General features: G+C 51.6%; 1 protein-coding gene across 6 annotated transcripts; it reads right to left on the minus strand.

Moving 5' to 3' along the window:
* Positions 1-1,904: 1,904 nt before the first annotated feature.
* On the minus strand, positions 1,905-23,928 carry Calcoco2 (calcium binding and coiled-coil domain 2). 6 transcript variants are annotated; one of them, XM_087202522.1, is made up of 13 exons: positions 23,801-23,928; positions 18,535-18,721; positions 15,118-15,211; positions 14,836-14,969; positions 13,567-13,692; positions 11,111-11,199; positions 10,822-10,891; positions 10,006-10,128; positions 9,678-9,764; positions 7,539-7,634; positions 5,777-5,912; positions 3,256-3,410; positions 1,905-2,753 (listed from the first exon to the last, which is right to left on the minus strand). In XM_087202522.1, the coding sequence occupies exons 2-13, from the start codon at positions 18,712-18,714 to the stop codon at positions 2,562-2,564; spliced, it is 1,482 nt and encodes a 493-aa protein (XP_087058648.1). In that variant the 5' UTR covers positions 18,715-18,721; positions 23,801-23,928; the 3' UTR covers positions 1,905-2,561. The 6 variants fall into 6 exon arrangements, with proteins under 6 accessions (XP_087058648.1, XP_012933190.1, XP_012933188.1 ...); XM_013077736.3 differs by having other exon boundaries at positions 7,539-7,637; XM_013077734.3 differs by lacking the exon at positions 23,801-23,928 and adding an exon at positions 23,090-23,651 and having other exon boundaries at positions 7,539-7,637.
* Positions 23,929-26,432: the final 2,504 nt, after the last annotated feature.

Below are 26,432 nucleotides of genomic sequence, written 5' to 3' on the forward strand. Positions count from 1 at the left end.
TGCTAGGCTACACTCACCGCCTGGACCTTGTTAAGCTTTTTTTATTTTGCTTTTTGAGACAGTCTTGCTCTATGTGCCCCAGGCTGGCTTTGAACTTCCAGAGGGCCTCCTCCTGTCTCAGCCTCACAAGTGCTGTGATTTTTTTTTTTTTTTTTTTTTGGTACAGGGGATCGAACTTGGGTCCTTGCGCTTGCACACCAGGCATGCGAAACCACTGAGCTAAATCCCGGGCCCATGTTTATGTAGTTTTTTTTTTTTGGTACCGGGGATTGAACTCGGGACCTTGGGCTTTCGAGGCAGGCGCCGGAACCACTGAGCTAAATCTCCGGCCCCAGTGCTGTGATTATTAACAGGCTTGCACTACCATGCCTGCCCTGAAATACATTCTGAGGCATAACAGTTCCCATGAATGCAAAGACACCTGAATATTTATGCTTTGGGCTAAGGAGGGCACAGGGCCAGTGTGACTTCCCCAAGCTTGATGACCGGTTGGCTCTCGGTCAGCTCAGCAGTCATTTCTCTGGGTTTCCATAGGGTAGGTAGGGTCCAGTCCACCTCTTCTCAGATTATGGCTGTGTCTCTCAGCCTGGCCAATCAGCTCGGCCACACTTGTTGCTAGGAGACCAGGTGTGTGCGCGTGTGTAGCTCAGGGTGACCGACCGGCTGCTGCAGCAGCAAGGCACTCTGCTCACAGGATGTTCCGTGGACATTTACCCAGCTGCAGTAAGGCTGGGAAAGGGCGGGAGCTGCAGGTGGGCGTTCTTTAGGGGGGTGCCAGATACCTTGCCAACTCCCTTTTTCCTAACTTTGTTTTTTTTGAGACAAGGTCTCACTGTGTAGCCCAGGCTGGCATCGAACTCGCGGTGATCCTCCTGCCTCAGCCTCTCGAGAGCTGGGATCCCAAGTGTGCACTCCCACCCCCAACCTAACTCTTCTGATTTTCACCTGGCTTTCTTTCACACTTCCGTGGGCCAGGGGAACTTCCCCCGCTTGATGGAGTCAGTGTGCCAAGCCAATGCTGGCATAGTGACGCACGCCTGTCACCCCAGCACCTGGGTTCCACTCTGAACTCCACGCTGAGGCCCTGACCCCCCCAAGCCGAGTAAACAACAGCAAAAGTGGACTGAGGGAAAATGAATTGGAAGAAAAGCTGGCTGTCATGGCAAGCGGAACCACCCTAAAAATCCATTCAGAGAAAAGCCCTACCTGCTTGTTCCTAGAACTTGGCGCTACCTCCCGGTGTTCTGCTGCCACATGGAGTGGTGCCCCGGGGTTAGGAGGGGCCGGGTGGGCCCTTTGGTGCGTGGCTTCCCTTCCCAGGGTGCCAGGATCACCACTCTCCCAGTGTGGAAGAGCAGCTGGGGACAGGAACACGCGGAACAGGCCACGTTCCCCACCCAGCAGGAAGGGTCTTCAACACCAAGGCTGCCTTGCACCGAGCCCTGCAGCTGGCGGTCAGGGGACCCCAGGGAGGCAGCAGGGCGCAGGGGCAGGGCTTCGTCTGGGAATGGTGCGGAGCACCCGGGGCCCAGCACCACCAGGGGACAGAAGTGGAACTGCTTCCTATAGCTCAGCGGGGCGAATCTGATGGAGGCGGCTGAACTGTGCCATCGGCCTAAGAGTGGGACACTTTTGTGGAACAGTTAAACACAGGTGAAGAGGAATCACTTCCAGGTCACCACTCCCATAAACCTCCTGCTTAATCCATAACCCTAAAAATAAAAGATCATAAAGTCAGGCGTGGTGCTGCAGGCCTGTCATCCCAGCACTCAGGAGGCTGAGACAGGAGCGACACCTTGAGTTCGAGGCCAGGCTGGGCTACACAGTGAGTTCAACATAGACTCTGTCTCAAAAAACCAACCCACCGACCCACCCAACCAAATAAATAACCATCCACTGAAGGCTTATTGTTACCTAAGTCCCTAAAAGAGTCATTTATTTTTAGTGTTAGAGATTAACAATAGCTGCTTCAGTATTCGGCAACCCTACCCAAATTTAACCGCGCCTAAGGGTGCAAACCATCTGAGTTTCTAGTAACTCCTAAGGAACCACTAAGACTGACACCGAGGACAGTCGCGCGCACAGGAAGCTCAAAGAGGAGGCCGGGGATGTAGCTCAGTGGTGCCGCGCCTGCATCGCAAGCACCAGGTCCTGAGCTTGGTCCCTGGTACCAAAAAGAAAGCAAAAAAAGAAAGCTCAAAGAGCAGGGGGAGCTGAGCAGACAAAAAGGCTCTGTGACCGAAACACTGGCTGCTCGTGGTGGGGAAGAAGATGCGAAATTAAGGAGACATCTTTGGTATTCAAGCTGGACATCCGGGCCCTTCGCGTGCCTTCTGGGCTGGTTTAATGCCCTCGGCTGGAGGAGGAAACCCAGTTTCTGGCCAGTCTCCTCCACCCAGGTTAGGCCTAACCTTGGGCAGAAGACAACCCGGGGCCTGTCCCCGAGTCCTGAGGAACAATGGGTACTGTTGCCCGGGGACTCTGAGGACAGACACAGCGCTTAACCCACCCGGCGGCTCAGGCACAGATGCCGTCTCTGGCCTCGTGGGGAAGCCGTGGCTCTAGGCCAGCGGGGCGCTGAGGTAGTGGCAGAACACGTGGTCCTCGAAGATCTGCTTCTCTGTCACTGGGAAGGTCTGGTCGCAAACCGGACACGTCATACAGTGGCCCTGCGCCCGCTGCTGCTCCTCGAGGTGCTCACAGACCCCGTCCGGGGACACCCCGCTGCACACAGGGCACTTCCCGATGGAGACCTGCAGGGGCACAGAGGTCAGAAGTGTGGGTGCTGGGTCCAGAGGCGTGGCTGCGGTTCCCACTTTGTTCTCAGTGCCGGGTGGGACAGCCACAAGATGCTGGCGCCTGAGCCCAGCTACTGGGGGAGCCCAGGCAGGAGGACACGGAGTTCAAGGTCACCCTGGGCAATTTAACAAGACTTTGTCTCAAAATAAATTTTTAAAAAGGAGCTGGTTGTGGTGGCATCCACCTGGGCACTCTGGGAGGCAGAGGGAGGAGGATTAAAGTTCTAGAACAGCCTGGGCAAGGCAGTGACTTAGACCCTGCCTCAAAAAACCCCCCCACAGTTTTGTTTTTAAAGAGCAGAGGATGTAGCTCAGGGCCAAGGCCTTGGGTTTCATCCTCAGTACAAAAAACAAAACAAAACCCAAACCCCCAGCAGCAGCAGAAGAGCAGCCACACATGGGGAGCCCCTCCTGGCTCACTCTGCCCCAGGCAGAAGGGCCTGGCACCCGGACTCACAGAGGTGGTCAGGCCCAGGCGGATCATCGGCTTCCACCCACTGTCCTCGCCCTGAAGCCCGCACACTGAGAAGGGATGGAAAGTCTTGGGGACCTGCGACGTGGACAGGGGCACCGTGCACCTCACGGGGCCGGGGGTGGAACTTTCTTGGGTACCTGAGGAGAAAAGGACTTCATTCAGTGAGACAGTATTGTCCTTGATGCACATGGTGGATTCTTAGTATTTTTTGTTGTTTTGATTTTTTTTTTCTCTTCTTTTTTGCGGTACTGAGGATCGAACTCAGGACCTTGCTCTTGCAAGGCAGGCTCAGTGCCACTGAGCTAAATCCCTAGCCCTGTTTTTTTTCTGAGACAGGATCTTGGTACATAGTCCAGGCTGGCCTTGAACTCACTACGTAGCTCATGCTGGCCTTAAACTTGCTGTGTCCCTCCTGCTTCAGCCTCCCTCCCACAGGCTAGGATTACAGGCCTGCCCACCACACCCAGCAATTTACTATACTGTTTTTGGTTTTTTTTTTTGGTACCAGGGATCGAACTCAGGACCTTGTGCTTTTGAGGCAGGCTCCGGAACCACTGAGCTAAATCCCAGGCCCTACTATACTGTATTTTAAGTAAATGAATTTTCTATTATTTTAAGAGTTATCTTTAAAAATTCCACTCTGATTGTGTGCTCCTAGTGTAGAGTAATGCAACTGATTTTGTATACAGATCTTTATCCAAAAATCTTACCCAGCTCTTTTTAGTGCATGTTAGTAATACAGAAGAGTGAGGTCTCATATTTAGTTCAAGTCACTTACTTTGTAGAGTGTTTGGTTTCTTTATAAACAACTATCTCCCAAATAAGTGAGAGATGCCCGAATCTTTCATTATTTGTTGATATGGTTTTATTTAAATTATGAATTTAAAGCCAGGACTGGTGGCGTATGCCTGTCATCCCAGCACTGGGGAGGCTGAGGTAGGAGGACTACTATGAGTTCAAGGCCAGCCTGACTACATAGTGAGACCCTGTGTAAAAATACCAAAAGGCGGAAAAAAAAGAACTTATATTCTTAACAAATTCTTTTTCTGCAGCTGTCAATTCTTCTGGGTATTACTGAAGCTGTTTTTACATCTATTGTTTTTGTCCTTTCCACTTGCTAATGTGGTATTTACAGAGCACAGAAGAAAAACTTGAAAACAGCGAGCATCTCTAAAGGCTGTCACTGGCTCTTGTGAGTGGGTTGTCTTTGAAGCTGTGTGTGGCGGGACAGGGCTCCTAGTTTCCCACCTGCCTTGCTGGAATCCCTATTTCCTTTCCCTGTTCTTTGATGTCCTGTTGGAGATCAAACCCAGGGCCTTGCACATGCTAGGCAAGCATTCCGCTGCTGAGCGATACTCCCAGGCCCTAGAATACTGGCTTCTACCTTAGCCAGAGGGGTTACCTCTGTCATTGCCCTGTGCCTGGTCAGTGCCACCCACTTCAGGGAGACCAAGGACCCGGGGCCGCCAACTCTGCAGGACCAAGACCTTCAACCCCTCTGGGCTGCTGGGTTCTCGAGGTAAACACCTGGGGTTTAACCTGCTAAGGACCCCTCAGTGGGGGCTGCGTCACATGGCTGGGTGGCCTCCCTGCAAGCAGCAGCGTGGGGCAGTGACGGGAGAAGACAGTGCCAGCCGCACTGGGGTCCTGACAGCTGCAGAGCCCCATGACCCCGCCAGCCGCTGGCCACTTCTCCTTCCGGGTCCTCTGTCTCTGCCCAGCGGACTGGAGGGGGGACACAGGAGCGCCCTTCTCAGCCGGACATTGTGAAGGAATCGTCTTCCCTTTCTTAGGACTCTTTCTGTGGAAGCTGCCGTGTTGGCAGAAGAGAGAATGCCAAGGTGTTTAACAGATTTTTACCCTAAAAATAAACCGTCCCCCTGGTGCTGCACAAGCGTGGTTATGACCCGAAAGAAGGTTCTTTCTGCAAATGGTGCCCAGGAAGCAAATGAGATGACGCATGGCTTTTGGAGACAGAGAGGAAAAGCTCCCTGTTGGACAGAGATGCGTTTTGTTGTTGTTGTTGTTGTTGTTGTTGTTGTTTTTTTGGCATGGGGGATTGAACTCGGTCCTTGCGCTTGCGAAGCAGGCGGCAAAACCAGAGCTAAATCCCTGGCCCCAGAGAAGCGTTTGTTACCCTGGGCCTGGAGGGACCTGTCACCCCCACTTCCTGTCTGCCCTGCCAGTGTCGGGGTCTTCCCAGCCCAGGAGTGAGCTCCTCCACACAGAGACGCAGCTCTGACTTATACGTCTGGACCACAGCTGCGGGACGCAACCTGCGCCTGCTGCCTCAGTGAAGGAGGTGATTTGCGTCTTCTGGATGGAGATTTATTTCTCAATTAACACGGCTTGCCTGGCCATCTTTCTACTGTGTCCTCGGCTTCTGCCCAGCAATCCTAACAGTGAGACTGCTCTCACTTAGCATCTTAGAGCAAAAAGAAGAGAAAATGAGGGGGAAAGGGGTGCAGGCAGGGCCCTCTGGCTGCAGGGCGGGGCCTCTCACCAGAATACGGGTTTCCGAAGACCAGGCCTGGGTTCTGACTGGCGCCTTCCTGATCCCAAGCAGGCACTTGAAGTGGCAGAGAGTCAAAGTCCGGAGCCTGGTAACTCAGCAACCTGCAGCTCTCCTTCCTCAAGAGCTGAGGGCAGAGGGTTTATAGATGTGTTGAAAGCAAACAACAAACGGCCACCAGGAACCGAGACTGGGGATGTCACCTAACAATGAGGCACTGCGACGCCCAGCAAGTGAGAATCTGTAATTCCCCAAAAGCAGAAGCAGCACTCTAACAGTCCAAAGATCTGTGTGCTCTAGTCCTGAAGTTAAATATTTTTGTTGAATTTTGTTCATAATAACACAAAGAAGAATTTTAGCTGGGCGTGGTGGTGCACGCCTGCAATCTCAGCACTCAGGACGCTGAGGCAGGAGGATCACCATCAGTTTGAGGTCTGCCTGCGCTACATAGTGAGACTCTATCTCAAAAAACCAAAACTGGGGCTGGGGATGTGGCTCAGTGGCACTGCACCTGCCTCACAAGCACAAGGTCCTGAGTTCGATCCCCGGTACCAAAAACAAAACAAAACAAACAAAAAACATTTTAAAATCTCTAACATACACCCCAACTCAAGAGGGTGTGCAAATGTTGGACAAAGGAGGGTAGCGGGAGCTATATTAAGATTTTTTTTTTTTTGGTACCGGGGATCAAACTTGGGTCCTTGCGCTTGCGCAGCAGGCTGGGAAACCACTGACCTAAATCCCCGGCCCATTCTGTTTTTTGAGATAAGGTCTGCTATGCAGTTCAGGGTGGCCTCGAACACAACAGCAACCCTCCTGCCTCAGCCTCCTGAGAGCTGGAATTACAGGTGTGCACCACCATGTCAGGCTGAACTGTGCACTTTGAAATTATTAAAGTAATACATTTTATGTTATGTGGGTTCTTTTAAAATCACAGTTAAAAAGAAAAAATAGCCGGTGATTTAGCTCAGTGGTTCTGCCGCCTGCCTCGCAAGCACAAGGACCTGAGTCCGATCCCCAGTACCAAAAAAGAAAAAGAAAAAATAGAAATGATCAAATAAGAGACACAGCCAAGAAGGCTACAGAAAGGGCGGAGCCAGGGACGGTGTGGGGACAGATCGAGTGGGAGCAGCCACGTAGTGTGGACACCTGGTTCTCTGATGCTGGGCTCAAGGTGACTATGGGAGCAGTAACTGTACTTGCTGCTATCACCTTCAGTCAGCCAGTCACTGTGGCCAGACAGCTGGAAATAAATGCTGGTTGGATGAATGAATTGACGGGTGGATGAATGAATGAATGAATGAATGCAGTGAACCAGTGAATGCATAGCCTATCAGAGGCTGTGCATGTTTGAATGAATGCACATTTATCAGAGGCCTACCCTGGGTCCAGGACCAGTACAGACCAAACTTCTGCTCCTGGTTTGGCAGCAGAATAAAAGGAAAAGGTTTTGCTGAAGGAAACCGGTGCCCAGCCAGCACAGAAGCAGGGCAGGAGTCACCTGGCCCCGGACAAGACTGCAGCAGCTGTGCGGTTCAGGGCAGGAAGTGATGTTTTCAGCACAGGCTGCTGCTTTCACTGTGGCTACCCCAGGCCATGCCAGTCAGGTGTGGAGCAAAGGGAGGGTTTTACAGTGGACTAGGACGGCAGATTCCATTTATGCCTTCTTCACCCATCCCAGAAAGGGCCCTTCTATCCCACTTCCTATTTTACCCCCTTACCCCCGGGGTTCCCACTTCCTCCACACACTTACATCATTTTCTCTTTCCAGCAGCTCTTTCTCTCTCTGCAGAGAATCACACAGAACCTTGTTGTCATCTAGGCGCCTGGACAGGTCCAAGTTCTCATCCTGCTGCCAGTAAAATGTGGAATCAGAGTCACCTACTAGGAGCCCAGGATGGGGGCTGTCGGGGTTTCAGCCTTCAGGGGGCTTCAAGGGGGAAGAGAACCGGTCAGAGGGGGTGGTGCAGAGATGATGCTGCTCACAGACAAGCAACGTCACCCAAGGCCCAGAGGCCTGGCCTGGCTTCAAGGCGCCGGGTTTTGTTGTTGCTTATCTTCGAGTAGTGGGGACCAAAGACATTAGAAAGGGCAAGTTTAGGGACACCTCAAGACAGGGATGCACGGAGCCTTGTTTGATACCATCCAGCCCGAAACCATCGTGTTCTGCATAAACACCTCGCTCGGGACGCATTTGGCACTCAGGCTTAGTGCCATGGCCCCTCTCAGGGAGGACAGGACCTGGCCGGGTTCCACTGAGGAAAAGGGGCTCCGGGAATCCGACTGAGGTCTTCTCGAGGGGCGCCTTTCCCATGCTGCCTACCTGCGCACGCATGCGCACACCTCAAGCACACACTTTAGCTAATGCTACTAGGTGAGCTTTCGGTTCCAGTGTTTATTGAATGCTGGTGCCCAAGCCGCTGCATGCTCCAGCGGACCTTGTGGCAGTGATATCGGCCAGGGCGCTACGCAACGCCAGTGCTGCCCACGGGTGCCTGGCTTCCCATCCCCACCGGCACCTGCTAGCTCTTCTGCTCCCATATCACCTCCGTCTCCTAAAGCAGAAATAAGAAAGGGCTGAGTCTACATAGATCTGCCAGGCTACACAGCCCTTCCCTGAGCCCGGGACGGGGGCCTGTGCTTTGGGGACCCCCAGACTGGTCTTGGGCCTCACGCGCCCTTCCCTCCCTTTCGGTAGTTAGCCAATTCTCTCCCCACAGGGCGCGCACCTTCTGGGCTCGGCCCCAGCATGCACTGCGACAGGCACACACGGAAACGGGAAGGAAGAAAACCAAGGAAACCCAGGGCTGCCCCAAGGGGGTCAGACCTTCCAATGACTACAGATTAAAACTGACTTCCTGGTCACGTCAGAGGACACAAACATAAGGGGCCGGCCAGGCAGCGAGCTGAATGGAAACTGAACGTGGGCAAACAGGGCAGATGGGACTGGGGTGTTGCTCAGGGTGCGGGCTCACCCTCCAGCACCAAACACACAAACACTAGGGCCGGCTGCGGCCAGACAGTCGTACTCCGCCTCAGGTCCTGCTGCTGGACTCTCCGGTCTTAACACAAAGTTTGTATGGGAAATATTCTCATCTTCAAGTGTTGGCAGCTAACTCAGTTTCTAAAAAGAGCCAAGTAGGCCAAAGAAAATATCCTGTGCGCCGCACCTGCCCCGTGAGCTGCCGGTTTGCAAACCCTGCTATCTGGGTGGGAAGCAGCACCTACAACGCACGTGCGCAGTCCTCCCGACTGAACGGGACTGCGAGGGAGCCCGCGCGTGCGCGTGAGCGTGCCCTGCTTCAAGCCTCAGGGTGTCTCACCTACTTCAGGGCAGAAAAGAGCTTCCAGACACTCAGGGTCACCAGGCCTCTTCCACAATATATTACAGGAAATTAGTGGGCCCTCGAGTTACGACCGGCCCGACATGCGAACAACTCGGGTTAATTAGGTTACTGGAAGGTTCATCTGCCTCTTATCTGTAGCGCGTACCCGGGTGAGCTACCAGATCTCAGTGTACTGACTTACAACCAACTTGTGTTACAACCAGCCTTCGGGAACCGATCGAGTTCGTAAGTCAAGGGTCCACTGTATTAGTCAATCAGGCTCCCCTCCGAGCGACTTCTGACGATGGTATTGCTAGCGCGGTAACGACACCAGGGCTCGCTCGGAGGGCAGTAGGCCCCGCCACGGCGCTGCGGGAGGCGGGCTGTGGTGATCTCACGGCGTTTCCCCTCGCCCGCCTCTCCCGCGCACCTTTACCACCCTTGCTTGGCCTGGTGGGTATAAAGCCAGTGCCCCCGGTGACCGCAAATCTGCCCAACTTCTCCCGCGCCCCTCCCTTGCTGCCTTGAGCTCCCTCCCGCGTAGCCACACAGCCAGACAGACGTGCCATTAGGGCCGCCTGCGTCTTCAGCGCAGCGGTTTCTCTCAGCCGCATCTCCTCCAGCGCCTCTTCGAGCTTCTTCTGCTGCTCCCTCTGCACAAAAGAAAAGACTGCAGTGTCACTGCTGGGAAAACACATGCCCATGGCACGCACGCACGCACGCACGCACGCACACACGCACAGACATGCAGTGCCAGACTCTGCCGGACTCTGCCGGCTTCCCCTGAGACTTCACCCAGGTACCCAGGTGCACGATGAAGAAAGAACTACGGAATCGTGGAAATTTCCAATAATATCTCACACACGCGCACACACACACACCCCATGACTCTACCTGTTCAGTTAAACTGAGACAGAGCTGGTCGTTCCCATTTTTCAGATGTTGCAATTTCTCTGTCTTCTCTTGATCTCCCTGGACCAGCTCCTCCATTTCTTTCTCTTGACTTAGCAGCTGGGACTACAGCGGAAACAGTGAATCAACCAAGACAGAAGAGGAAAACTAAGAACACTGCAAAACTTTAGTGTTCACAAACGAAGAGATGTTTCCCTGGCAACTTCCAACTGCTAAGTCCCTTAGAATCCCTTCACTTTCCAGCTCCATCTTACAGCCTAAGAATCCGAGACCCCACCAAGCAAAATTAGACGAAGCGCTCTTTAAAGCCCTTCTCTAAGGCACAGTTCCCCAAAATGACAGGCCTTCTGTTGCTGCCTGCTTTCCCTTCCAGGCTTTGAAAAAGATTCTACATGAAAAGATTTCAGAGCTAAGTAAAAGGACGTGAAGGGCCGGGGATTTAGCCCAGTGGTTCCGTCGCCTGCCTCGCAAGCGCTAGGACCTGAGTTTGATCCCCGGTACCAAAAAATAAAATAAAATAAAAAAGGATGTGAAAACCACGGTACAGATGCCTGTCATCCGCCTACAGGGCTCACGATGTGTGTGTGCACTGGGCAGATTCCTCAGTTCTGTGTGACCCAGGGCTACTAAAACTGTGTGTGAGGGAACCGCCTATCCAGGCTGGGAAGCACAGCGGAAGCTCCAGGCTGAGGCTTTGGACCACGAGGCTGGCACTGCAGTGGGTGCACCTCAGGGCCAGCAGGCTGGAGAGAGCAGAGCTGAGAAAGCACCCTTGGGCAAAGGCGCGGTGTCACCCACTTGCAGCTCTGCCACTCTGGTTCCCAGCTGGTCATTTTCAGAGCGCAGCTGCTGGTCCTGTTCTTTCAGTCTGCAGAGGGCAGAGACGGGACAGAGGGGAGAGATGTGAGACTGAGAGACTGCTCATTCCAGGTTGGCTGCCCAGCCCTAGCCCTGTAGCGCTCACCACAACCATGGATCCCACACCAGAAGTGTTTCTGACACCTCCCATGAATCCACCTGCCTCTCTACCTGGGTGTCCACAAGAGCGGCTCCGCCCAGCCCAGACAGAGCTGCAGCGCACACTCACTGAAGCCGCTCGCTGTCCCAATGGGCCTTCTGCTCTTCCGATTCCTGCTCCAGCTTCTTATTGACACTCTGTAGAGTTTCTAGCTCCTCCTGTAAGTTGAAACACCATCAAAAGAATGGACTGTTTTTAAAACACACTTTATTATTCTGAGAAAGGATCTCACTATGCAGTCCAGGCTAGCCTTACACTCTCTATGCAGCCTGGGCTGGCCTCAAACTCACAGTGATCCTCCCGCCTCAGCCTCCCAAGTGCTGGGATTATAGGCATGCGCCACCACACCAGGCCTCTAAAACACACTTTAGTATTTCAGACAGACTACAAATACATTGTTTTCTTTGTCTTTTTGAGGCAGGGTCTTGCTATGTAGTTCAGGCTGGCTTTGAACTCACTATGGAGTCCAGGCTGTCCTCTAGCTCATGGCGATTCTCCTGCCTCAGCCTCTTAAGAACTGGGATTATCGGTGTGCATCTCCACAACCAGCTCAAGCCAACAAAATTTACTGAGCACTTACTGTGTATCACAGCATGACACCGTGTGAAATATCCAACCAAAGGGATTTCTACATTAAAATGTTTTTAATTATGTTATTTACTCCCTTGTTTTGTGGTGCTAAGGAACAAACTCTGAGCCGTATGTATGCTAGCCAAGTGCTCTACCACTGAGATGTAAGCCTAGACCATTCTTGTTGTGTGTGGTTTTTTTTTTTTTTCTTTTGTGGTACCGGAGATTGAACTCAGGACCTTGCACTTGCAAGGCAGGCAGTAGGCCATTCTTTCCATATGAAAAATGCAGCTACCATAACTGGGTATGGTGGTACAAGCCTATAATCTCAGCAAACTGAGAGGCTGAGAGAGGAGGATCAGAAGTTGAAGCCCAGCCTGGGCAATTTAATGGGACCCTGGCTCAAAAATAAATAATAAAATAATAAAAATAAAAACAAGGGCTGGGGATGTGGCTCAATGTGAGGGCCCTGGGTTCAATCCCTAGTACCTCAAAAACAAAATTAAAAAGGAGGGCTGGATGTGGTGGCATCCACCTATAATCTTAGTATGTGGGTGGCTGAGGCAGGAGGTTCACCATGACTTCAACACTAGCCTGAGCTACATAGTGAGACTGACTCTGTCTCAAAAAAAGAAAAAGGCATCTACCTTAATTTCACCTCTATAGGAGTTTATATTTGTCCTTTAAGTCATTAAACTAGTGGGGCAGGGATTTAGCTCAGTGGTTCCGCCGCCTATATCTACTGAGTGCCTGTTCTACACCAGATACATTTTTACAGTGGACAAAATAGACAACGTTGCTTTTCTTCTGTAACAGTGTTGTCCTATAAAATATTAAAAGCCCCATTTTTAGTAATTTAGTAGCCACATTAAAAAGAAACAGATGAAATGAATTTTAATCATAGTGTATTTAACCGAATATAGCTAAAGCCCCATTTCGGCATGGGAGCACTGCAAAGGAAATCGTTTATCTTTTTGCATACTAACCCTCTGAGACGTGCTGCATATTTATGACAATACAGATGCATTTCAAGTGCTCGGCAGCCACATGAGCCTTGCTGCCCGCCACCCTGGTCCGAGACATTGGTTTTGTTTTTTCTCCTTAGGCTCCTTTTGCACTGAAGTCAACTTTGGGCATCAGTATCAACTCCCGGCTTTTACTTTTTTTTTTTGAGATACAGTCTGGCCATGGGTTCAGGCTGGCCTTGAACTCAAAGAGACTCTCCTGCCTCAGCATTCGGGAGTGCTGGGATCACGGGCGTGCAGAACCATGCCTGGGTACCTGCTAATTTTAGCACCAAGCTTTTCAAATTTTACTTCTAATCTTTGGAGAAAATGCCCCTCTTTTGCTTAGCTTCTACCACTGTCCATTCTCATTCACTGCCTGCGGATCTGGAGCCTAATTCAAAAGTGGAGGGGGTGGGGATTTAGCTCAGTGGTTCCTGTCCCTGCTTTGTAAGTACAAGGTCCCAAGTTCGATCCCCAGTACCGAAAAAAAAAAAATTCAAAAGTGGAGAAGCAGCAAAAGCTTTGGCGCATCACAGCACCACTTCCATGCTAACTCTTCAGTTAGCAGGTCCAGGTCGCATTCTAGCCAGGCCGAGCGATGCTTCCAATCACACTCAGGCAGCGGGCAGAGCACTCAGCCGGCCACCCCAGGGGTCAGCCAGGCTCCCTGAGGATGAACCGACACTTCTGACCAGAGCACACAGTCACCCACGGCACAGAAGGCTCCTTTTTATTGTACTTCTTTCTTTCTACTTTGCAGTGCTGGGGATGGAGCCCATGGCTCTGCGTGCTAGGCGAGTGCTCTGCACCCGAGCTCCACCTGGCCCTGAGCTTCCTTCTCTAAAGCCCAGGGTGACCCTGCTCAGATACTTGGCACCCGGGAGATGACAGGCGCAGAGGACAGCCCGGGACAGGGTGCTGCCAGCTCTGATCACCACGCAGCTGCACCTGCTTCCTCTGAAGCTCTGCCTGTGCTGCCGAGTTCTGCTCCTCCAGATGGGCACAGAGGGCCTGCAGCTCCTGGTTTTCCTGGCAGAGCTCCTTGTTGTGCTGCTCAGTCTCCTCCACCTTCACCTACAAAAGAGCGAAGGTAAACATGAGTTCTTCTCGAGGAAAGCCGCATGTGCCGGGCGTGGTGGCACACACCTGCAATCCCAGCACTCGGGAGGCTGAGGCGGGAGCATCACTTCGAGTTCGAGGCCAGCCTGGACTACACATTGAGACCTGACAGCTGCCACCCACCCATACAAAGAAAAGCCCCACATGCTGGATGGCCAGGGGCTCGCCACCTCCCGTTTCCGAGAGTGAAGCCTGCGTCCTAGAAGGGGCAGCTCCTCGTGAGTCTGCAGGTGAGGAGACAGTGGAGGGGCTAAAACCAGGCCATGATAAGTTACTCGGGGCGGGGGGTGACAGAGAGCATGGACTCTCCCTTCAGACACTTAGCTCTGTCGGTCTCACACAGCACTTGTCTCCCCGTGGACAGCACAGTGCTGTACACTCTTTGTTGTTGTGTTTGAGACAGGGTCTCACTATGTAGCCCAGGCTGGCCTCAAACTCACTGCACTCCTCCTGCCTCAGCCTCCTGAGTGCTGGGATGACAGGTGAGTGCCACCACACCCAGTTTAACTGATTCTCACCGCAGCCCCAGTGCCCAGCATGGTGTGGGATGGAAAGTAGTCATCCTGCTAAATAAGAAAGAGAGTGAATCTGACACTGAGGCATGACAGGCTCCAGGTCACAACTCAGATACAAATATTTAGTGCCTGTCTCTCTGGCACAGCTTTGTGTTATTCTTTGTTGTTCTCGGGCCTGGAGGGCTCTTGTTTCTTTGTGGGGTTTTGAGTTAGGGCCTCGCTGTGTTGCCCAGGCTGGTCTCAAACTCATGAGCTCCAGTGACCTGCCCACCTAAGCCTACTGGTAGCTGGGCGACAGGTGTGTGCCACCCTGCTCAGCGCCCATGGAGTGAATGGAATTCACTGAGGTGGTTATACAGGCAGGGGACAGAAACTCAGCTAGGAAAGCCAAGGCGCCGACTGACTGCCATGGGAGCTGCAGGAGCTCTGGGGAAGAGCGAGATCTCTCACTGGTAGGGCTGGAGCCCTTTCGACTGCGACTGCACAGATCTCTCTGTCATCACTGCCACCTGAATGACCCACAGTCCCCGCCCCGCCTGTTACCGCGAGCAGCAGGAAGGGCTTGAGACAGACGACCCCGGACCTTAGTGGTGACAACCAGGATGTCCTCCTCACTTTCCGGACGGAACTGGAAAGGGACGCTTGCTCCTCGGACCATGCCATCCTGATCCACGTAGCAGAACTGGTAGTATTCATCATCCTTGGGCAGGTAATAAGCTGAAAACATACAGTTTGTCATGAAAAATAAGATCTGCTCCCCACACATTCAATCCGGAAGCCTTTTTCTCTGCCCCAGAAAGCTTGAGCTCAGGGAACTGCCCAGCCCCAGCTGAAGCCTCAGCACCTTCACTGCAGGCTCTCTCACCTCTGAACTGGACTTCCTGCTGTTTGGTGCTGGGGTCTCTGGGCAGAGCCACCCACATGAAGGTGTAGTACTCCCGAGTCGTCTTCCAGCCCACCTGCAAGGACAGCGGTGCTCAGGCTGACACCAAGCAGAGGGGTCCCGCTGGGCCTATGGCTTCCTAAAACGTATTTCCGCTTATTTGCATGCATTGAAAATACAGGCTAGGTGTGGTGGCGTACACCTGTCATCCCAGCACTCGGGGGCTGAGGCAGGAGGATCACTGTGAGTTGGAGGCCAGCCTGGCTACACAGTGAGGCCTTGTCTCCAAAACAAAACAATTCAAAACAAAACAACAAAAAAGAGAAAAGCCAGGGATTTAGCTCAGTGGTGCCACCGCCTGCTTCACAAGTGCAAGGTCCCGAGTTTGATTCCCCCCACTACCAAAAAACCCCAAAAAACCAAAAACCAAAAAACCTGAAAAACAACAAAAACAACAAAATAGAATGAGTTTGCTATGACAAGGACAACTAAATGGGAAAATGTCTGATATGACTGAAAACTGAGGCTCATGTGCAGTTAAAAACACCAATTTAGAAGAAAGTAGAAAACTAGCTCTTCAACTCTCAGGACATAAGTTCTGAATTTTATCTCCAAGTCAGACATGGGTGACCGGGTGAAAAGTTCCAGACTTGCAAAACTTGATCTGCTACCTCTTACACTGGTGTTCTGAGAACTTCTCAAGTCAGAACACACTTCTCATCTGGCCTCTCTACTGCTTTGTCCTCTGCTGTGTCCAATTCAGCCTCCTCATGTACGAACTGGTTATACTACTGTATGCATGCATGCCTTCATTCATTCATTCATTCGTTTATTGCTTTTTTAAGCCAGATTTTTTTTTTTGGTACCAGAAATTGAACTCAGGACCTTGCACTTGTGAGCCAGGCAGCGGAACCACTGAGCTAAATCCCCGGCCCCATTTATTGCTTTTTTGAGATAGGATCTCACTTTGTAGTCTAGGTTGGCCTTGAACTCACAGTGGTTCTCCTGCCTCGTCGTCCCAAGGGCTGGGATTACAGGTACCCAGCTATACTACTGCCTTTAAAAAGCTCATTCTTCGCCAGGCTTGATGGAGCCTAAGGCAGGAGGATCGCAAGTTCAAGCCCAGTCTGAGCAACTTAGAGACTTAATGAGTTCTTGTCTCAAACAATAGAGTTAAGACAAAGGGCTTTGTGCACACCTGTGATCCCAGCACTTGAGGCAGGAGGGTCACTGTGACTTCGAGATCAGCCTATGCTACGTTGTGAGTTTGAGGCCAGCTTGCGCTACATAGCCAGACCTTATCTCCAAAACCAAAACGAAAACGAAAACCAAAAAAGACAAAAAATAAAAAAACTGCACCCTTGCAAAAAATACAAAAGAAAGGGCTGGAGATATAGCTTAGTGTGAAGGCCCTGGTGTATGATCCCAGAACTGGGGGGAAAACAAAAGAGAGTGAGTTCAGATCTTAATATATTTCTTTCTTCAGTGTTTTTCTGAATGCAGGCATAATGAAAGCTTTTTTAGTGATAAAGATAACAAAAAACTTCCACCACCCGCTTCTAGGTATTGAGTACAATAAATCATACGTGATAAGAATACAGCAAAAGATGCCTGGGAGCGAAAGGCAGCAAAGCAGAGAATCCTCTCCCCACAGCTCGGAAGGTGAGCGCTGGCTGGAATCCCCCCTGTAAGCTAAAGGGCTTTGGAGAACAGGAGGAGCCCAGTCTTCAGGAGAGAACACAGTGGTGAAGAGCAGTTACATTTGCTACTGTATTGTGACCCTGCCTGAGCCCAGCGGGAAGAGAAAGAACTGAAAATCTGTTTCATTTTTATATACTAAGGGACGGGGCAGAGCTGAGAAGGCCACTACCAGGTCTCATTAGCACCCCACCGCTGTGAGTCTCAGGCCCTGGAGGCACAGGAAGCAGAGTTTATGGGGTCCTCATTCACAACCTGCAGCCAAAATAGCCCAGGAAGGTGAGGAAGGCGGAGCATCGAGGATGCCCTGGCCAACTGCAGGCCTAGTCCCAGTTGCCCACCCTAAGGATGGCTGTTCTCCTGGAAACCATGGTGCACACGTGGCAGTGCCCAGGTCAGGGCAAGAGCGGGCACAGGACTGATGGTCCCGGAGGGAGGGAGGTGGGCTGCCCTGCGTGCTGCACCTAGGGAATAACCCACTGCATGGATGGACGCTGACTGCAGTCTGCTAGTGCTAGGCATGATCCCTGTGGGACAACAGCCTGGTTAGGGCCACGAGGGGACAGCTTCTATGAGGTGGGACAATAAAGCTTTATGGTCAAGTCTTCAATCCCTTAATCAACCATCTGTAGTTAACGGGATTCAGCAGAATAGAGAAAAGCAGAGGCTGGGACTCAAACTCGCTTCACCACTGGTCACTTTGAAGCCCAGCATGGTGGCACACAACACCAGAAATGCCAGCACTTGGGAGGCTGAGGCAGGAGGATCGCTGCCACCTTCTTTCCTAGATGGAAGACCCTCTGGCTGCCAGTCCCCTGGGTTGGGCGGCTCACAGTCTGACAAATCTCCCTCCCATGGCAGGCACCAGGAGCCGCAGGGTCCCTACCAGCTCCCACTGCCCCATCCATAAGGCTGGCCTTCCAAATATTATTGAAAAGGAATTCACCACGGAACATGAAGTGATAGTTCTGGACAAGGCCATAAAAATGTCACAGAGGGAGCCCCTCACTTCTGCCCTTGGAAGGAAGATACCCGAACTCTGGAACAAGCCTTGTGGATGCAGAACATTGAACAGACAACTTCTCCATCTTCCCAGATTTGTGATATTCATATTAAAACAACTTAAACACCGGACCAAGGAAGGAAGGAAAGTCATGGAAATTAGGTAAGGGATCATTCATCTTGGTCACACACGAATGTCTCAAATAGGATGGTTTAAAGAGCACTGACTTATTTGTTTATTTATTTAGGTTCTGGAGATTGAACCCGGGGCCTCTGGACTGGGGTATATCCTCAGCCCTTTTTTATTTTTTATTTTGAGGTTCTCCCAAGTTTCTAAGGTGCCCAGGCTGGGCTTGAACTTTTGATCCTCCTGCCTCAGACTCCCCTAGTGCTGGGATTACAAGCCTGTGCCACCATACCCAGCTGAGACTAAAATTAAAGCATGAGACCCACAGTGCACACTGGTGTGCAATGAAGAAAGCGCTTGTTAATTTATAATTGGCCAGACATCATTTACAAAACACAAACAGGGGACTGGGGAATTAGCTCAGTGGTTCCAGTGCCTGCCTCGAAAGCGCAAGGTCCCGAGTTCGATCCCTGGTACCAAAAAAAAAAACAAACAAAAAACGCAAACGGGAGTCAGAGCCCCAGATAACCAAGATCGCCCCTCGTTCACTTGGCACTAAACTGACCACTCACTTTGAAGATGCCAATCCAGTCCTTTCGACGAGGGGTGAACTGCTGGGTGAAGATGTAGAAGCAGGTGACATCCCCCCCGGGGAGGTAGAACTTCTCCACGTTGTTGAAGATGACCTGTGAGAAGCTGGCATGGTCCAGCAGCACTGTGGATGACGGGGGTTCTTCTCGCGCCTTCTCCATGGCGGGCCTGTGGGGGACGGGACGCAGTACAGGTCAAAAAGGTTCCCAAACGCCCACCTTCTGGGCTCTCACCCAAGAACATTCTGTTCAAGGCAATCAAGTAAAGCACAGTGTTGGGAGCGCCAAGATGGCCCAGCTTGATCTCTGTTTGCATTTGAGCTGATCGCATTCCTAACTTCCTACTTCCGAGGCCACCTCACACACTCCGGGTCTGCACACAGCTAGTTGTTTCCCTTCCTCTTAAAAAAGTAGTGTCTCAAAAGAAGCCTAGCTCGGAAATTACAAGAACAAAGTTCTGCAGTTTTAATCCCAACAAGCCTGGGCTTTGGTTTCTCCACTCAATTCCTTTTATCCTGCAACTGTGAGGCACTTCCATCTGTGAGACTCGATGCTAGGAGCTGAGGGTAGAATTTAGAATATTCCTGACTATTTTAGGCCCGGGGATTTAGCTCAGTGGTTCCGCCCGCCTGCCTTGCAAGTGCAAGGTCCAACTTCGATCCTCAGTACCACAAAAAAAATTCAGCATAGAATAAAGGAAAGGAGAAGATTTTGTGGGACACGCAATGGTGACATTTAAATCCCATTTTCCCCACTTTTTTTTTTTTTTTTTTTTTGGTACCGGGGATTGAATTTGGGTCCTTGCGCTTGCGCAGCAGGCGGCGAAACCACTGAGCTAAATCCCCGGCCCGCATTTTCCCCACTTTTTAAAGCCACAGGATAATCACTACATAGCCTGAGCTGGCTTCAAACTTGTGGCAATTCTCCTGCCTCGGCCTCCTGGGTGCTTCGATTATAGGCATAGGCGTGCCCACACACAGGAAGAATTCTTTTTTTAGGTTTGAACCCAGAGCCTCACACATGACAGTGTCACACCCCTCTCTTAACTAGATAGCCCTGGAGAAGCTACTGTTTCAGCTTTCTCTTTTCTAAAATAGCTGATCTCCGGGTAGGGCGTTGGTCCCTGGTCTGACTGGTTCAAGGGGCGTGAGGCCAAGACCCAAACAGGCAGCAATCTGACTCCCTCGGAACCGTCACTTTCACTCTCCCGCACTCGCCCTGTATTCCAGGCACTCAACTTCTGGCAAGCTGCTTTACCAAGGAAGCTGCTCTGAAAGGTGAGCTCAGCCAAGGGTTTGGGCGGCCCGCCTCTCAGTTCTTAGGAAGAAAACTACCAGTCAGAGTTATGTTCGTGAGGAGAGCACATACGCGCGCGCGCGCGCGCGCGCACACACACACACGCACGCACGCACGCACGCACGCACGCGCCGGTGTGCGCATGTGCACAGTGGCAAAAAGGAGCTTCTAGTCCAGGGCTTGTGCCGGGTGAAGGAAACCCTGTCTCTCTCCATTCATCTGAGACCTGAGTTGGCCACCTGGAAGAGTTGACAACGTTGTCTCCCTGCTTATCACAAAGGGTGAGGCTCCCAGAGACTCGTATGTCTAGCTCTCCCCACTACAAAGGGCTCCTCATGCACTGCCCTCTGCATATGCAAAGCTCAGCCATTCTTTTGGGGTTATTTTTGTTTGTTGTTTTGAGACAAGATCTTTTTTTTTTTTTTGGTACCGGGAATCGAACTTGGGACCTTGCGCTTGCAAGGCAAGCAGCAGAACCACTGAGCTAAATCCCCAGCCCTGAGACAAGATCTTATTACATAGTTCAGGCTGGCCTTGAACTCATGACGATCCTCCTGCCTAAACCTCCTGAGTCCTGGGATAAAACTCAACAACTTCAGGAAAACAGCTGCAACAGCCTGAGCAGGGGCGGGGCGGGTGGGGGGAGGACACCACCCCACTGTTCTCAGAGGAAAGGAACTTGTTGGTAAGATCGGGGATCCTTGAGGCTTTTCCATCCTCTCCAGTGATGAAATTCTCCGGGAGAAATGAGCTCCAATGAGGGCTTGAGAAATGACCTTTCTGACAAATTGAAATGATTTAAGCATCAGCTTCTGCCTGGTGTGATAGCACACACCTGTGATCCCAGCACTCGGGAGTTCCAGGCCAGCCTGGGCTACACAGTGAGCTCAAGGACAGCCTGAATTACACAGTGAGACCCTGTCTCAAAAAAACAAAAACAACCCCCCCCAACATCAAGTACAGTGGCGCACACCTGTAATCCTAGTAATCAAGGCTGAGGCAGGAGGATGGCCACCAGTTCTAGACCAGCCTGGGCTACATGAGTTCAAAGCCAGCCTGACTACATAGCCAGACCCTGTTTCAAAAATCAACAACAAAAAAGCACCAATTTTCTCTTCCTTTAACCATCCTTCCCACTACAGAACATCTCTACCACGCACTTCTAATTCTGGCAATAATTCTCTGGTGTGAAAAATGCAAAGAGGAAATAAGAACTAAAATGTGTAACAGATATTGGGAAATGGGAAGAAAATGTTTAAATAGGAAGGAGAACAAGGGAAGAGGGAGGAAGGAAGGAAAGGAAAGGACCAGAAAAAAAGTGAAAATAAAAGGAAAAAATGGAAACAAACCTTTTGCACACAGGGAGGGGAGGGAGCTCCAGGGAAGTGGAGATATGAAAAAAGAGGCAAGAGGTATCGTGTACACGTGCAAATTCCCTATGATGAGTGTAATTATGTATGACAAAAATGTATCAATAAATGTTTTGCTATTAAAAAATAAAATGGAGGCCGGGGACTTAGCTCAGTGGTCCTGCCACCTGCCTCAAAAGTGCAAGGTCCTGAGTTCGAACCCCAGTACTAAAAGTAAATAAATAAAATGGCATTTAAAAATTAATTCAGATGCAGAAAGAAGAAACATAAGTGGAAAAGTTAAATTTAGAATCACAGAGAGCTACTTAGTCAAGAGAAAGTAGTGGGATGTATTAGGTCCCCTAGAATTGTGGAATGGTGGTTTTATACCTAGTTCCTTATTCCTAAGCCCAACTCAAAGACAGCGAAACAAAAGGGGTTTTTTAAAAGAGGAAACCATCTAGTATAGGGAAATAATACAGAGATCACGAACTGCGAGGAACTTTTCTTGGCCTCTGGAGTAGCTGTCACTTTTTTTTTTAAAGCTTCGTCTCCGAAAGGTTTAGGGTCCCCCAGGGAACTAGCAGTAACAGGAATGATTTTTCTTATGAGTTCCTTGAATTGGCTCCCATCTTCTAAGAAAACCTGACACACTTTCATCTAATGAGCTTCTGCAGCCTGATGTAAGACCCCCAGGTCTGCTCCGTCAGGCTGCTCCTGCTCTCTCCCACCATCAAGGGCAGTGCTAAGCACTGACAGGTCCCGTCAGCCTGTCTACCAGCCGCATAGATCTCCAGAGGAGTGAAGGCCACAGGTGGCTTTTCTGAATTAGTTCACGGAGAGAAACCAAACGCTTCCACGGGTGAGGTACATGCAAGCTAATTCTTCATTTGGGAACAGTAAAAACAAAGATTAGTAGAAATCAAACCCACATATTTTTTGGGGGGTACTGGGCATCGAACTGGGGACCTTGCGCTTACGAGGCAGGTGCCAGAACCACTGAGCTAAATCCCGGACCCTCCACATTTAATCTAATTCTTTTACCTTTTTGCTGATTTTCCTTGCTAATGCTGTTAGCAGTTGTCGGAATGGATGAACTGATTTGATTTGTTTGTTTTTTTTGGTACCGGGGGTCAAACTCGGGACCTTGTGCTTTCGAGGCAGGCGACGGAATCACTGAGCTAAATCCCCGCCCCTTGGAAAACTTTTATACCACTGGAGGCCTTTAAAACTACTCATCAAGCTGGATGTGGTGGTCCATGCCTGTCATTCCAGCACTCCCAAGGCTGATGAGGCAGGAGGATCGCTTTGAGACCAGCCTGGGCTACACAGTGACTTCAAGGCCAGCCTGAACTACATAGCAAGATCCTATCTCAAAAAAGTGAAAAAATTTTTAAAAATCCATAAATAAAAATAAAACTACTCATCAGTCAGGAGTGGTGGGCTATGGATAGAATCCCAGCACTCAGGAGGCTAAGGCGGGAGGAGCAATACTTGAGGCCAACTATTTGAATTGGCCGTCCATTGTGTTCTACACAACCGCTCATCCTATACAGCCTCAGCGCCTGCCATACTAGGAGCACAGAGAAATAGTTCTATGAATTGGGGCACAGGCAACCGGAAAAATCTATGACAAGCTTACTGAGTGATTTTTGGTCTGGTTGATTTATTTTTGATAGTGAGGTACTGAGGTCCTCCACTATAACCATGTTGATATTTATGCGACCTTTTATGCTACGCCATGTCACGGTGGCACTGGCAGTGTTTGGAGAGCAGGGGGCAGGGGACTAGGCCAGAAGCTAAGGGACCAGGGTTCTTGTCTCAGTTCTACGCTACTGAATCCGAGATCGAGGGCAAACCACACCGCCTGGTTTTGAGCGCTGTTTCCCTACCCGTCCAGTGCTCGGATCAGGCTGGATGTCTGAGACTCCTCCAGCCCTAAGGACGGGCTTAAGAAACAGGAAGTGGAAGCTCTTTTCAACTTTCTTTTCATCAGAGAAGACAAGGAAGCCGGACACGCCTGCAGTACAGCCAAGTTTTTCACACGGCCCCAAGGCACTGTGTGACCTGAAAGAACACTCTTGACAAGCTGGCGCCAGGGGACTCGGGATCCCGGCCACCTCTGTAACGATCCTTTGCTCCTCACTGCCGGGTCTGGAGTTCCAAGGCCCGGAGCCCGGAGCGGAGAGCCGCGCAGGCGCCCTGAGCCCAAGCGCTGCGCAAGCTACAGAAGCTGCTGCGCGAAGTCCGCGGTTTCATAGATTTTTCGCAAACTGCTCGGCGACTTATCCTAGAGCCGTAACTTGGCCGAGGTGTTGCGGCGGGGTCCCGCCTGCGCCTGGAAGTCAACGCCGGGACGTCGGGGTCCCACGGGAACAGGGACCCCCTAGGCCTCCGGAAGGAGGGGACCGCGCTCCCCGCCAGCGACCCGCGCCCCAGCATGGTCCTCTCAGTCCTCAAGGCCAGGAAGGGAGCTCGGGCCTCCGACGCCCCGCCCACCGACCCCGCCGAAAGGGGGTCGAGGGGAGGAGCGGCGGGTCCGCCGTGTCTGCCTCGCCCTCCTCAGGACAGAAGCCCGAACTCAGGGACCCTCGGGGACTCACCCGGCGGCGGTCAGTTACAGCGGCGCAGCGACAAGGCAGGGGGCGGGGCGTGGAGGGGGGGTAGTTTCCAGCTGGCCCCGCCCATGGGGGGGGTCACAAGGCCCGGAAGCCCTGCCCCGCCGCACCGCGGGGACTGCTGGGACTTGTAGTGCGCGGTGATGGGCGGGGGTCGGCTGACCTGGGGGTTTCCTGATTGGAGCGCTGGCTCGGAGGAGGAGCGTCTTGACCCCCAGCGCGGGTGTTTGCGCTCTCTCGTTCCTCCTTTCTTTCTCTCACTTTCTTTCTTTTCCTCCTCCTTTTCCTTTTTTTTTGGGAAACAATGTCTTGCTATGTGGTTCAGGCTGGCCTTGAACTCACCACGATCCTCCTGCCTCGGCCTCCTGAGCTCCCGGATTACAGGCGTGCTTCCACTACACCCTGCTCCTTATCTTTCTTTATTTTTTCTCCTTCTTTTTTTCTTTTTTCCCAATATTTCTTTCAGTCCTGCCTGAGAGAAAGCTCCATACCTTTGAAAGGTCACGGAGACTTTTTTTTTTTTGGTACCGGGGATCGAACTCGGGTTCTTGGGCTTGCAAGGCAGGCGGCGAAACCACTGAGCTAAATCCCCGGCCCAACACTGAGACGTTTTTATGTCTCTCTGCTTCCACATAACCCTTCACAGGCATGTACCACCATATCCCACCTATTCTTCTTAACTATTTTAATCAATGTCAAAATGTGTGTTTTTATTTGAGTAGCACACATCTGTAATCCCCCGCACTCCGGGAGGCTGTGGTAGGAGGGTTGCCACAAGTTCGACACCAGCCTGGGCTACATAGTGAATTCAAGGCCAGGCTGGACTATTTGCTTCAAAAAAAATCCTCCCGCCCCAGCCTCCTGAGTGCTGGGATTACAGGCGTGCACCACCATGCCTGCCTAACTCTTCCATTTTAAACTCTGTCTTCTGGGTATTCTTGATACATTTCCCTTAATTTCACTCTCAGTAGCTGCGGATGTAGCTCAGCGGCGCCCCGGCTGCAATCCCTGCACTGCAAAAACAACACAGCTCTCTCTGGGCTGACAGAAACCTTGGGGTTTTATGGAAAAGGGCACCAAGGCCAGCATTGGGGCTCTGCTTAGCTGGCCAGAAGGCATCCTGGTCAAGCTGGGCTGGTTGATCTTCATGTCAGGGACAATCTGGGTCCCCTAAAATGATTGGTCCTGTTGAGGGGGAGGGGCTGGCCTCATCCCAGGGTGGTCCTCCAGGCGGTGCCTTCCCTGGAACCTGAGGTGACCGCAGGTTCAGGACAAGGACTGGAGACTTCTAGGCATTGCTCCAGGTGTGGGAACCATGGCATGTAGCTACATTATTGACTTTAAAAATGTGAGGTGGAGGTTGAGGCAGAAGGATTGCCACAAGTTCAAGGTCAGCCTGGGCTCCGTAGTGAATCCTGGGCTACATAGTAGGATCTTGTCTCAAAAAAAGAGTGGGGTATGCAAAATTTTTCCTTCTCAGCATCCTGAACTGATTCCCACTACCTACCCTCCACCCATCCCCCGGCACAGATACCAAAACTTTATTTATTATTATTATTATTTTTTGCAATACTAGGGATCAAACTCAATGTACTCTATCACTGAGCTACATACCCAGCCCTTTTAATTAATTAATTTATTTATTTATTTTGAAACAGGGTCTTGATAATTTACCCAGGTTAGACTTGAATTTGTGATTCTCCTGCCTCAGCCTCCCGAGTGCTGGGATTACAGATAGACTTGCACCACCACGCCTGGTTAGCCATGCCCATTTGACTGTTGTTAAACTAAGCCTTAGAAAGATAGTGTGGACAATCCAAGGTTACATAGGCAAAAACGTGCCTGAGCCCTTGACTTGAATCCGGATCCAACGCTCTTGCAGGTCGCCTCTGGTTTCTGCTGCTGGATATTTAGCGCTGCGGAAGATTGGAACCCGGGGCTAGACCTTCGACCGCACCTGCGCACATCGCCCGGACGGCGCAGGCCGAGCGAAAGACAGCGTCCCTCTGGTCTCTCGGGACAACCCGGGGCGACTCCCTCTCAGAGCGCTGGGAGGGTTAATTGGATCTGGGAGGGAGAGGGGCATGGCCGCCGTCGGCAGCGGCCAATGGACTGCCTAGGAGATCCTATATGCAAATATGAGGGCGGTGCCGACCCAAAGTTACAAGGAGCTCGGGTTGGGGAGCGGATGTCTGGCAGCCAATGGGAGCGCGGCTCCTGGCTCCTCCCAGGGGGCTGCAGGTGCGACTGTGGGCGATTCGGGCCGCTCAGCCCGGACGAGACCGGGGAGTAGGAGCCGCGGGTAAGAGCGCCCGGAGCCCGGCCCAGGCGTCCCCTTCTCTCCCCCGAGGCGCTCCACTCACCATTCCCGAGCTCTTCGATGTTTACCCCCCACATCCCGCTCCCCAGGCTTCCTAAATCCAGCGCCACCGGGGAACTGTCCCTTAGATACCAACGATCGCTGGTGTCAGCCCTTCCCGAGACTTTCCCCTGCCCGGATCGCCGTGGACAGATCCCCTTTCCGCTTCTTGACTGGAGAGGCTTCTTCTGCGTGATCTGAAGCTGAGGAAAAACGTATCGCTTACATTTGGCAACGAAAGGGGAAGGTTTCTTTATC

This window comes from Heterocephalus glaber, unplaced genomic scaffold (genome assembly GCF_053883595.1).
Source record: "Heterocephalus glaber isolate CG9 unplaced genomic scaffold, H.glaber_assembly_v1.0 deba00001773, whole genome shotgun sequence".
NCBI lineage: Eukaryota > Metazoa > Chordata > Mammalia > Rodentia > Bathyergidae > Heterocephalus > Heterocephalus glaber.